Source organism: Phyllostomus discolor, chromosome X (assembly GCF_004126475.2).
Source record: "Phyllostomus discolor isolate MPI-MPIP mPhyDis1 chromosome X, mPhyDis1.pri.v3, whole genome shotgun sequence".
Taxonomy (NCBI): Eukaryota; Metazoa; Chordata; class Mammalia; order Chiroptera; family Phyllostomidae; genus Phyllostomus; species Phyllostomus discolor.
Genome location: NC_050198.1, coordinates 80,211,699 through 80,224,748, shown reverse-complemented (window position 1 = coordinate 80,224,748; position 13,050 = coordinate 80,211,699). Strand labels below are relative to the sequence as shown.

Genomic DNA, 13,050 nt, shown 5'->3' with positions numbered 1-13,050 from the left:
TAAGTTACCAAACCTGGCCTTGTCCTCTATTTTTAAAAATTATCATTATAGCAACTATTTCTTTGGGTTTCTCTAAGATTTAGATGAAATGATATGTTAAACCTTCAGCTTGGCACAGTAAGTGCTCAATAAATTGTTAATACTATAAAATGTTTGTCCTGGCTGGTGTAGCTCAGTGAATTGAGGATGAGCCTGTGAACCAAAGAGTCACCAGTTCGATTCCCAGTCAGGGCACATGCCTGGGTTGCAGGCTGGGTCCCCAGTGGGGGCCACATGAGAGGCAACCACACACTGATGTTTCTCTCCCTTTCCTCTCTCCCTTCCCCTCTCTCTAAAAGTAAATAAATCAAATCTTAAAAAAAATAAAATAAAATGTTTGAAATATTGACAATTTTAAATAAAAAGGTGTCAGAGAAAACTACAATTTTGAGGGAGTGTTGTTGTTGACATGACATCATAAGAGAGACCATTTGGGAGGGGTGATTTTCAGGGGTGGGGAGGAAAGCACATGGCTTCATTTGTATGAAGATTATTTTCTAATGCTATGTACTATACTTTATTTGAATTTTTATAGAAATTTTTTTAAAGATTTTATTTATTTTTTAGAGAGAGAAGGAAGGGAGAGAGAGAGAGAGAAACATCAGTGTGTGGTTGCTGGGGGCCGTGGCCTGCAAGCCCGGCATGTACCCTGACTGGGAATCGAACCTGCGACACTACTTTATTTGAATTTTTAAAATTTGGATCATAGTAACCATAACCTTTCTTAATCAGGACATTTCCATGTATATACATACTTTATTAGTAGGAAAAGTAGTCTAAATTTAATAATAAATACACACACATGCAAAACAGTTTTAACATAAGAGTAAATTCTGTAGAGAAAATAGAATTTTTTTTTTAGATTTTTTTTTCAGAGAGGGAAGGGAGGGAGAGAGAGAGGGAGAGAGAGAGAGAGAGAGAAACATCAATGTGCGGTTGCTGGGGGTTATGGCCTGCAACCCAGGAATGTACCCTGGCTGGGAATCGAACCTGGGACACTTTGGTTCCCAGCCCGTGCTCAATCCACTGAGCTACGCCAGCCAGGGCTGAGAAAATAGAATTTCAATGAACCTATTAATGAAAGAAACCAGTCACAAAATGCCACATACTGTGTATTTCCATTTATATGAAATTTCCAGAATAGGCAAATCTACAGAAACAAAAAGTAGATCAGTGATTGCCATGGGCTGGGGGTTAGGAAAGGTAGGGGCAAGTGAATGCTTATGTGGGATATGGAGTTTCTTTTTCAGGTAATGAGAATGTTCTAAACTTAGATTGTTGTGATGGTTGCACAGCTCTGTGAACATTCCAAAATTCAATAAATTGTACTCTTTAAATGACTGAAATGGATAGCATGTGAATTATGTGTCATAAACATTTCCTTTAATTGGTTGCCTCTCACACGCCCCTAACTGGGGATCTGGCCCACCACCCAGGCATGTGCCCTAGAATGGGAATCAAACTGATGACCCTTTGGTTCACAGGTCAGTGCTCAATCCACTGAGCCACACCAGCTAGGGCTAAAACTTTCCTTTAAATACCACCTGAGAGATGGTTTCCCAAAGCTGCCCAAAACATGGGTAGGTCAATAAGATCCAACTGAGAGAGCAACCAGACCTTTGGGTGAATCTCCTTTGCTCCACCCTCTCCTCTTGCTTTGTAAGTGGTGTTTGACTCATCTCTGCTTCTGTCTCTGCTTTTATCCCATTGACTTGGAATCGTGCTTCCCCATCTCTTCACGAACTTGGCTTTACATTTCTAGTCTTCCTTGAAAATAACATCAAGTGCTCTTTTAGAATGTCCACTGATCTAAAACGCTACCTCCCGGATCTTATACAAAGTCTGACAGCCTGAGCACATTCTGCATTTCTGGACCAGCACACTCATGGCCTCTGCCAAATTTCCATTGTTTTCTAATCCAAACATCAGTCTTCTCCCAGCAATGTTAAGTTAGTACTAAGGTAGGGGCTCTGATTGATGCGAGGCCAGGCTCCTCAAGGAGTCTTTCTTCATCTTGTGGCAGTCCTGTGTATCTAAATGAGATGTCATGAAATAAGGGGGACTCACGCGAGAGAGCACCCAACCTTTTCTTTAGCCATTAAACTAAGAAACTAATGGGTTTTCCATTTGGACTGGACTACCCTATCCCCCATCAGGATTCAGGTTACAGAACAGAATGCCAGGGAGTTCACAACAATACTATCTGGTCCCCAGCATCAAAAATGCCCCTACCTACCTATCATATTCAAGTAGACCCAGGAAGCACCTCTCCAAATAATGATCACTTACTTAATGTTCATATTTGGAATGACTTAGAAAAAGAAAAAATCCTAAGAGCTTATCTGATCTTATGGAAAGCTATAAGTCAGACATGTAGTTTCCTTGGGTTGTTCAGCTTTTCCTAATTTTCTCCATGCCACATTCTTATGAAGATCCTTCTTGATGCACTAACGTGACAGCTAGATATACACAACAAACTATTAAGACTAGAGCTGCAGGGGAGAAGTCAGTCTAAGGTATACCAATGTTTTTTTTATTCCTAGATACATCAAATACTTAAATTTAAAATGAATTGTGAAAGTATATTTACACTTTGTTCATAAGCTGATAATAATAATTACATTATGTTTAATGATTTCCTTTTAAAGCATTCCCATTTTTTATGATTTTGTTGTCACTTAAGATTTTATATTGTAGGCTCTACAAAGTACATAAAGTCCTCAACAAATATAACCAGAGACATTGAAATAAAGAACAAACTGACAATAGCCAGAGGGGAGTGGGGAGAGGGATAATAAGGGAAGGGCCATCAAGGAACAGGTATAAAGAACATGTGGACAAAGCCAAAGGGGGGTAGGTTCAAGGGTGAAAGGTGGGGATGTGTGGGGCTTGGGGGGGTGAGGAAAATGGAGACAACTGTACTTGAACAACAATAAAAATATTGCTGAAAGAGTTCTCAACAAATATATATTGCATGAATGAATGTTATATTGCTTTGCAGATGGGCAAAGGCACAGAAATATTGTGCCTTGCACAAGTTATACAAGTCGTTAGTAGATCCACAACTGGGCTTTAGGTCTCCTGACTCTTATCTTTTAGCAACTGGTCTGAGAGCAAACAATTTATAAAGCACTAAATGTTAGCATAACTTAGACATGGCTATGCCATTTTCTAAAGCACCATTTCAAATATATCAGGCTTATATAACAAAATTGAAAAGTAATGGTCGTGTTGCATAAAAAGAAAATCAAGAGTTATTACATGGAGCCCTGGCTGGTGTAGGAGTTATTGCCCTGGCTGGTGTGGTTCAGTGGATTGAACACTAGCCTGTGAACTGAAAGGTTGCCATTTCGATTCCCAATCGAGGCACATGCTTGGGTTGCAGGCCAGGTCCCCAGTTGGGGACATGTGAGAAGCACGCAATCAATGTTTCTCTTATACATCGATATCTCCCTCCCTCTTTTTCTCCCTCCCTTTCCCTCTCTAAAAATTAAAAAAAATGAAAAAAGTTATTATATGGAACAACAATTATTGAACCTGTATATAGATTTTTATGAAAGATAAAAATATTTTCTTTCTTCTTTTTTCCATAGGGGCATTACTCTTGTGTGCCTTAAATGTGATTTCCTAGCTGATTCTTCTAGTTTAGATCGTATGGCTAAACACTTAAGTCAACGTAAAAATCATACTTGCCAAGTTGTAACAGAGAATGGTATGTATATGTAATTGCATTGTTTTGGATTTCTGATATTTATTCCTTTATTTTGGATCAACCACAATATGGGGCCTTAATTTTATTAAGTTGATAGTCTCACTCATCATGTGTGCTATTTTAAGTGTTAAACGCTTCTAATTTCAGTTCCCAAAAGTACCTCAACTTCTGAACCTGCTTCTGAGTAAGTTGAATTTTCATTCGCTGTATTTTTCTTTGATGGATTTTTAACACTGTTGCATATTTTTAATGTATCATTAATAGAAATGAAAAATATTAAAGTATTTTGTTTCTGTTTTTGTTTTTAAAGCTGCTTGTTGAAATAGATTCCTGCTCTATGGAGCTCGTGCAACCTGGTGCAAGACAAGTTGGAATTTCCTAAGTTCAAAGTTCTGAAGTGTTTTTTTTACACAGAACCAGTTTCCTAAGTTCAAAGTTCTGAAGTGTTTGCTCACACAAAAACGGTTAAACAGCCAAGTCCATGACACTATCTCTCATTCAGCTCTTTTCAGCTTTCAAATGGCACTAGATTCTTATTCCACCTTATCTTTGTGTCAGGTTAACATATCTTAACATATGCTTTTTTCCTCCAGTTGGCTCTCTCCAAAAATAACTTTTGTCTGTTATGGTCTTTATCGCTTTGCTTAAAATAATGTGTGTATTTCTCTGCTGTACTTGCCTTCAGAATATTGCATTTCAAATGCTATGGCTGTTCATCTTTTTTTTTTTTTTGTCTGTCTGATTTCATAGTTAATTTCATACAAATCTTACATTTTTAGGCCAGGTAGCTGTCTTTCTTCTTGTTCTTTGTCTGTCATTGTTCTGTTTTTCATATTTTTCAGATGGAGAAGCAACACAGAAATTTCAAAAATGTCCAGGGTACTCCTGGTCAGTGTCCCCCTTCGTTGGACACAACTGATGCCTGTTCTCTCTTTCCAAGAAATATGAATTGTTTAACTGTGAGACCTCCTCTAGGTTGTGGCCCTAGGAAATCATATCTTGGGAAGAGTCCGTTCCTTCATGGTGGATCATGCTAATTTGGCCAGAGATGACCACCAAATTAAACACAACTTCTCACTGGGGGCTTTGGTTTTTTACCTTAAGCTTATAGTTCAGTTCTGACCAAGAAAAGCCCATCAAATCAATGCTTTTAACACCCAAGTTGAAGTTTAATCATTTAGGCTGCTGCCCTTTAGTCTTCTTCTGTCATGTATGCAGTTCAAGGACTATAAAATCTGCCTGTGTAGATTGTAAAATTGTGCCCTTGGAAAACAACTTTCCAAAATGACAGTTCCAGCCCTGGCTGGTGTGGCTCAGGGGATTGAGCACTGGCCTGAGAACCAAAAGGTCGCTGGTTCAATTCCTAGCCAGGGCACATACCTGGGTTGTGGGCCAGGTGCCCAGTAGGGGGTATGAAAGAGGCACCAGTCAGTGTTTCTCTCACACATCCATGTTTCTCTCCTTCTCTTTCCCCCTCCCTCCCTTCTCTCTTAAAATATAAATAAAACCTTTTTAAATTTTTGAAAAATATTAGTATTGCCAAAAACCCCTAGGGTTAATACTGGATAAAACTTAAAGTGGCAGTACTAATAACTGTAAATTTGGAACTGTAATTTATTTTTTATTTAATTAATTAATTATTTTTAGAGCTCGGGGAAGGAAAGGAGAAAAGAGAGGGAGAGAAACATCAGTGTGTGGTTGCCTCTATGAACCTTTTGGTTCATAGGCCAAAGCTCCATCCACTGAGTCACACCAGCCAGGGCTTTAATTTTTTTAATTTAACTTAATTTTATCTTGGTTTTATGTTGTTCTTCAACAAATTTACTGAGGTCTGTTCTGTTCTGTCCACCTTTTATTTCTTTTCTTTACAACTTTTGTGTTCATTTTGTTTTGTTAAGAACACCAAGAAATTCCTTAGACTTCTCTACAGACTTGATATAGCTACCTATTGGTATCTTCTTAATTTGGTTATTTTTCACACATTAGACATTATTACACCCTCTGTCAATCTTAGAACTATTATTAACATTATTTTAGTGATTGTGAGTTCAAAGACATAAGGAATTGGCAAAAAAAACCTTTCTGTAGACCTTAAAACAAATTTTAAAGTTACATTTCTGTACATGTAATGCATAATATCTTCTTAGCCATTAATGTAATTCCTTTGGATAAAGATAATATATTCAAAACTATTGGGACCAAAAATGCACTTGTTTCTTGCATATGTGTGTGTGTGTATATATATACACACACATATATACATAGATGTATATATTTTTTAATTTGGTGTGTATTTTGGTTACATTGACTATAGATTTGGTGAACAGTTTTGATGTTATTACTTATTTTTTTAATAAAATTTGTATTGTTAAAATGCCTCAGGAATTATTTTCTAACAAATACCATTACATAAAAGCTGTAGATTTCATCATACCATTAGGAACATTGTTTTGCTTCTTACATGGAAGCCTGATTACTTAGCCTACAGACGGAGAGCTCTATCTACTGAGTACATGTTACTCTTTTCCATCCAGCACAGTTAAAAGCTCGCTGTTTATAGTTTACTAATTTCTTGAACTTTAAACACTGACAAGAGTTCTTTGTGATCTTAATAACCATGAAGGTGGGCAGGCTCTGAAGTTTGATTCAGTCATGAGTGGTTTTTCTCTTAATGTCAGAACCCTTGAACTATGAAACTGTCTTAGTCTTACTTCTTACATCCTCACACAGTAGAAGGGTTAAGAGAGTTCTCTGGGGTCTGTTTTACAATCCCATTCCTGGGGGCTCTACCCTCATAATCTAATCACCTCCCAAAGGCCCCATCTCCAAACACCATTACATTGGGTGTTAGATTTCAATGTTTGAATTGGTGGGGAGGGGCACAAATATTCAGCCTATAACAAACATATTGAAAATGAGTTTTAATGACCATTTCTTATATAGTCTAATCTTTGAAATTAACGGTCAAAAGAGTTAAATCTATTTAGTTTTAATTTTCCAGACTGATTTCTGCTATAAATGATTTTCCAAAATCTTCAAAAGTGGCTTCTTTCTTAGTAATGGGTTTGATGATACTCAACTGTTTATTTCCATATCTGTCTCTAGGATGTTTTTTCATCCACCATTTTTCTACCCCCCCCTTTTTTTTTACTTTTCAAAAGTTGTGATAAAAATATATAACATGAAGTTTGCCATTTAAACCATTTTCAAGTGAACAATTCAGCAGTATTAATTACATCAATTTTTAAGCTTTTGCCCAGAAATAACTTCTTCGTGGTTTTGACATAAGTTCTCTTTTTATGTGAATATTTTATCTGCTTCTGTTACAGTTCAAAATTATAAGTTACATTCTTGCTATAGCAATGTTTTAGATAGGGCTACAGATTTGTATTCTTCCATATGATCATATTTCTCATGGTATGTATTCATTTTCTTAAAGTATAATACACTTAAAGTTCTGTGTCCTGTAGCATAATTTTTACTTGTTTAAATAAAACATTTTAGACAATCAGTACTAAGCTTACTTATTATAGTCAGTTGGGTTTTAATTGGTGCTGAGAGTTTTGGTTTGACAGCCTGAGCCCTTTACCTTCAGCATATTGTAATAGTAATGTTTTCACCTGATTCAGAAAAAGCCATCTCGTGCATGTGCAGTTTTTGGTAACAGCTAAATAAAAGGTGAGATTGACTCAGTTTGAATCCATTACCATATTAGAAAAATAACCTCTAAAGTACAGAGACTTAGTTTCTTGCTCTTGTATTGTCACACTTTGCCAAAACACTTCAGCAAATATTAAGTGAGCACTTACTATGTACATGACACTGTTCTATGTAGTGGAAAAACAGACTGAAATTTCTGCCTTCATTGAGCCTACATTTCAGTGGTGGAAGACAAAGAATAGAAAATAGAAAATTATATAGTATGTTAGATGATGATCAATACCATGGAGAAAAATTAAGGAAAGAATATGGTGAGTAGGGGTTGGGAGGCTGCCATTTTAAATTTGATGGTCAGGGTCACCTCCATTAGATGACAATTGAGTAAATATCTGAAGGAGGTGAAGAAGTGAGCTACTTAGGTATCTATCAGAAAAGCCTTCAGGAGAGAAAATAGCAAATGCAAAAGCCCTGAAGGGGCGATTGGAATCACCATACATTGCTGGTGGGGATGTAAAATGGTTCAGCCACTCTGGGAAACAATTTGGCAGTTCCTCAGAAAATTAAACATAGAATTACCACATAGACCGGCAATTCCATTTCTAAGTATGGATCCAAAAGAATTGAGAGCAGGGACTCAGGTACTTGTACATATATGTTCATAATGGCACTACTCACAATAGCCCAAAGGTAGAAACAGCCCAAATGTCATTAGCAGATGAAGAGAGAAATAAATTGTAGTATATCCATACAATAGAATATTATTTGGCCATAAAAAGTAATGAAGTAGTGATACATGCTACAATGTGGATGGGCCTCAAAAATATGATGCTAAATGAAAAAATAAGAAAAGGTCACATTGTATATTTTCATTTATATGTAATATCTAGAATAGGCAAATCCATAGAGACAGAAAGTAGATTGGTGATTGCCAGGGGCTGAGGGGAGGGAGGATGGGGAGTGACTTCTTAATGAGTAGTTTTTTTTTTTTTCTTTTCCCAGTGATGAGAATGTTTGGGAACTAGATAGAGATGGTGGTTACACAACATTGTGAATGTACAAAATGCCACTGAATTGTTCACTTTAAGATGGTTAATTTTATGATATGTGAATTTTGTACCAAAACTAGGAATATGAAGTCAAACTCAACCTAACCTAATAACAGTCTACAACTAACATAATGATGAAGGGGGAAAAAAGGAGTTTTAAAGGAGAATCATGCCTGACTTGAGGAAGAGCAACAAGACTGATGGCACTACAGTAGAGTGTCGGGAGGGGGGGCTGGTGGGGGTGGACTGCAGGAGAGAGTAGTACAGTATGTGGCCTGAGGTGTGATATAGACCCATGTAGTATAGGACCTTAAAGCTAATTGCAAGGAATTGGCTTTTATCCTGGGACAGGAAACCATTGGTGGATTTTGATCAGAGGAGTATGTTACACCTCAGTGAAAAACAAAACTCCTTAAATAGAGTCCTAACAGAACCAATGTAGCTGCTATCTTGAAAATAAGCTTCAGGGGATCGAGGACAGAATCAAGGAGATCAGCTAGGATCACTATTGTGTTAACTCAGGTGGAAAATAAGAGGGGTTTAAAATCATTAAAAAAGCTTGCTGTCCTCAACAAGCTACTGTGTATCTCTTCTACCATTTTTAACCCTCCACACTGAAAAATATCTATTTATCCACGGTACTGTGATGTGTGGTGGTGAGAAGGGAGTTCAGCCTTGAAATAAGGTTTAAATAAACTGGATTTAAATCCTGGTTTTGTATCTAACCAGCTGGGTAGCCTCAAGTAAATTACCTAGACTTCTCAAGTCTCAACTTTCTTATCAGCGAAAGGCGTGTAATAATAAGGATCACGAATTATCTATTTATCTATCTATCTAGGCAGGCAGGCAGAGACAGGCAGATAGATAAATTTGCCACTGGCCTGTTAAAAAGTAGGCAATGAAATGCTGCTGCTTACACAACTATCACTAATGTCAGCACTCTTCCTGCTGCTGTTGCCACTGTTACTGCTGTCATTGCTGTTACCATTACTACTGCTGAGAGGAGACCGTGGAAACTACAGAGCAGTAGAATCTTCTCATTGACAGTTTTTTCTGCAGTCCATAAGCACTGTGGTTATCTGTAACTTTGGCTTATAGTTCCAGGTCTCGCAATATATTCCTCCAAACTTCTGGGTGGATGACATTTTATCACAGTGCTTCCATTACATGTGGTATAATTCTCTAATGTCAGAAATGAGTCTAGTTCTGGTTTTTCCTGTCTAAAGACTGAAACAACACTGCCTTGTTGCATACTAGTAGAGAATCCAATCTTTTTGGGAGGGAAACATTCCTAGGGTGCCTAGAGAATCCCTTTTTACAGAAAACTTTTTAGTAATCATTACCAGGAATTCATTTCCAGAAATCTTCCCTACTTATCCAATACCATTAATTTTATGAAAAAAATACTTGTAAATACCAGTAGTAAAGTGGCCTTTCCTTTTGCAGAACTTCAAAATGATTAAAATGTACCTGCTTTTCTCAGAAGTTAGGGATATTGTCGTTCAGTCTTGGAATTGTTCTAGCTGTTAGCATTATCTCCTTCCTCTTCCTCCATTTTCTCCAGTATAGCTACCCGAATAGATTAATTATGACATTAGAATAGAAGGAATGTTTTAGGTAGTACCCATTTCCTTTCCTTGATAAAATATTGAAGATAAAATGACAATTTTTGTTATTGTTTTTAAGTATATCTCATTACGCTATTACAGTTTTCCCAATTTTTCCTGCTTTATCCTCCCTCCGCCCTGCATCCCCCAACCCTGCAGCATCCACCCCTCCTAGTTCATGTCCATAGGTTGTACATATAAGTTCTCTGACTTCCACATTTTCTATATCGTTCTTAACCTCCCTCTATTTTATGCCTACAAATTATGCTTCTTATTTCCTGTACCTTCCCCCCTATGCCTCCTCTCTCCCTCTCCACTGAAAAGCCTCCATGTGATATCCATTCTCTGATTCTGTTCTTGTTCTAGTTGTTTGCTTAGTTTTTGTTTTTCATGGTTTTTTAGGTTCATTTGTTGATAGTTGTGAGGTGGTTGTCATTTTACTGTTCATAGTTTTTGATTTTCTTTAATTTCTTAGATAAGTCCCTTTAACATTTCATATAATAAGGGCTTGGTGATGATGAGCTCCTTTAACTTGACCTTATCTGGGAAGCATTTTATCTGCCCTTCCATTCTAAATAATAGCTTTGCTGGATAGAATCATCTTGGATGTAGGTCCTTGTCTTTCATGACTTCAAATACTTCTTTCCAGCCCCTTCTTGCCTGTAAGGTTTCTTTTGAGAAGTCAGCTGATAGTCTTGTGGACACTCCTTTGTAGGTAACTCTCTCCTTTCCTCCTGGCTGCTTTTAACATTTTCTCTTTGTCTTTAACCTTGGGTAACTTAGTGATGATTTTAGATTGATTGTTATCCTCCTTTTGGTTGTGTGAGGAAGTGAAGGGTTTCTACCTACACCTTCATCTTGGCCAGAATTCCAACAATTTTCTATCTAGCAAATAATCAGTGACTCAGAGCATAAGAACCCTTGAGTACATCAGTAAATATCTCAAGCTCAGAAAACTAGGCTATTTAACTAGTTGCCTGTCTATTGATTGAATCAAATGATTTGAAGTGATTTTTGAAGCTGATTTAGTTCTTTTAGTGACTTTCAGGTGGCTTTATGTTCAGATTACCTCAGTTCTGAAGAATTTAAAAGCAGAATATATTCAACACAACTTTATTTTTAAAACTCAATGACCAGGAAAAACCTGAATGGTCTTCCATTTTCATTTCTCACTAATGCACTTTATATCAGGGGAATTGAATAAAGTATAATACACAAATGTTTATTCATAAACTGGATCTCACATACATAACATTTTTATTTTAATGTTCAAGAAATCATGTAAAGATGGTTTCCAGTCCCATTTTACTGATGAGTAAACTGAGGTCACTTGTAATTCTGAAGTGTATCAGGAAGTACTGACTTGCTCACCTTACAGAAACCTCCTCCTGTCCCAGTTTTAGTCAAATATGAGTATTTTCTTTAATGGAAGATAAGCAATTTCAAAGCTGACTTCTGATTTGTAGACAAGTAAGGAATCTTTATCCAGAGGCCTAACACTTCATTATCTTCATAGCTGGCCATCAAATAGAGGTGGTGTGTGATCACACTATTTTTGTTGCTCATGGGGAATAAAGAACTGGAAAGCGTCTTAAAGGTCACTTCTTTCCATCTCAAATAGTGTAAGGAACTTTCTAAAACACCTCTTTTTAAAACATTCCAGTTGTTCAAGCCAGCGCATTCCTAGACTTTCCAAACCCCTGCTTCGGCCTCCCCTCCTAAGAGGACGGTTTGCTCCTCAGGGACCTACCCTCATATACAACCTGTACCTGAGCTATCAGTGATTTCATCAGCTTAAGCCCTGGCATCTAGCATCATCGGCCAGCAGATCTGCTACTTATTCTGGAACACAGCAGAGATGGAGCCCTTAGTTTCAAGCCCAGGAGCACATCCTCCTCTTAGGCTTGAAAGAACTAAAGAATAAGTCATTAGCATTGTGGTTCTCACTCTACTGTTAGGCAGACCTGGGTTATACCCTGCTCTAATACTGGCCAGTGATATGACCCTGGGCAAACCGCTGTGATCATTCTGTGCCTCAGAGCTTTAGTGTTAAGCATGACAGTCCATGTTAAGCACATAACAGAGGACTTAGCTGTGCATAGTAAACAATAAATGTGAGGTGTCATGAGTCATTTTGTCATTTCAGTTGGAGGTATAAAGGTTGTAAGCTAGGTTAGGTCTGATAGCATCTTCCTCGTCTAATGATCTCCCTGGAAGGATAAGCATGACCAAAATACTTGGAGTAACTTCCTCTCCTTTATATGAAGTATTGGGGTTTCCACCTGGCTGTGTAAGAATCAAGCAGGCCAGGTTTCTTATCCCTGCTTTCATGACACTTCTTCAGTACTTTAAGAGTAAATGCAGTGGGTCAGAATGCATACTTTATCATTAGGAAACAAATTAAGTACCAACCACAGAGTCACTTCAGACCATAAGATCCTTTTCTCAGTCTATTTCAACTGCATCATGGCTTAGGGGGATCTTCTTTTATCCCCAGTGGTCCAGGGCTACTTACCTACCCATCTTGAAAATCTGTCTCTCCCTGGGCAGGTGAGGTGCTTCTCAATGTCCCCTCTCCCTCCCTGTTGCCATGCTAGTAGTTATTCAAAGCTCCAATGATTGGGCATGAGTAGCCTACTTAGCAGCCTTTAACACAAGATCTACCCTCTTAACAAATTTAAATGTTCTTGCCATGAAAAAGGGGGTAGTACAAATAAACTTTTGGAAGTGATGGATATGTTTATGACCTTCATTGTGGTGATGTTTTCACAGGTGTACGCATATGTGCAAACTCAGCAAATTGTATAAATTAAATGTTCAATTTTTACATATCAAGTATACATCAATAAAGTTGTGTTTTTAAATTAGTAACCCTTCTAATTCTAGGTGCCTAAGTGCCCTGATTTGGACAATATTAGCTCCTTCTGTATGGCCTTCCATCCCAGGGAATGGTCAGTACAGTTCAGAGAAACTACTAGTAGACATT

General features: G+C 37.5%; 1 protein-coding gene across 5 annotated transcripts in view; it reads left to right on the top strand.

The window, feature by feature from the left end:
* Window positions 1-6,125, top strand: part of ZNF280C (zinc finger protein 280C) — a 74,469-nt gene extending 68,344 nt beyond the window's left edge. For 4 of the 5 annotated variants that reach the window (XM_036017009.1, XM_036017011.1, XM_028522588.2 and 1 more), the window contains 3 exons: window positions 3,633-3,751; window positions 3,899-3,935; window positions 4,062-4,508. In XM_036017009.1, the coding sequence (XP_035872902.1) occupies window positions 3,633-3,751; window positions 3,899-3,935; window positions 4,062-4,077 (172 nt within the window). In that variant the 3' untranslated portion in view covers window positions 4,078-4,508. Of the gene's footprint in view, window positions 1-3,632; window positions 3,752-3,898; window positions 3,936-4,061 lie in introns of all 5 variants that reach the window. The other variant, XM_028522589.2, reaches the window with a different exon arrangement.
* Window positions 6,126-13,050: the final 6,925 nt, after the last annotated feature.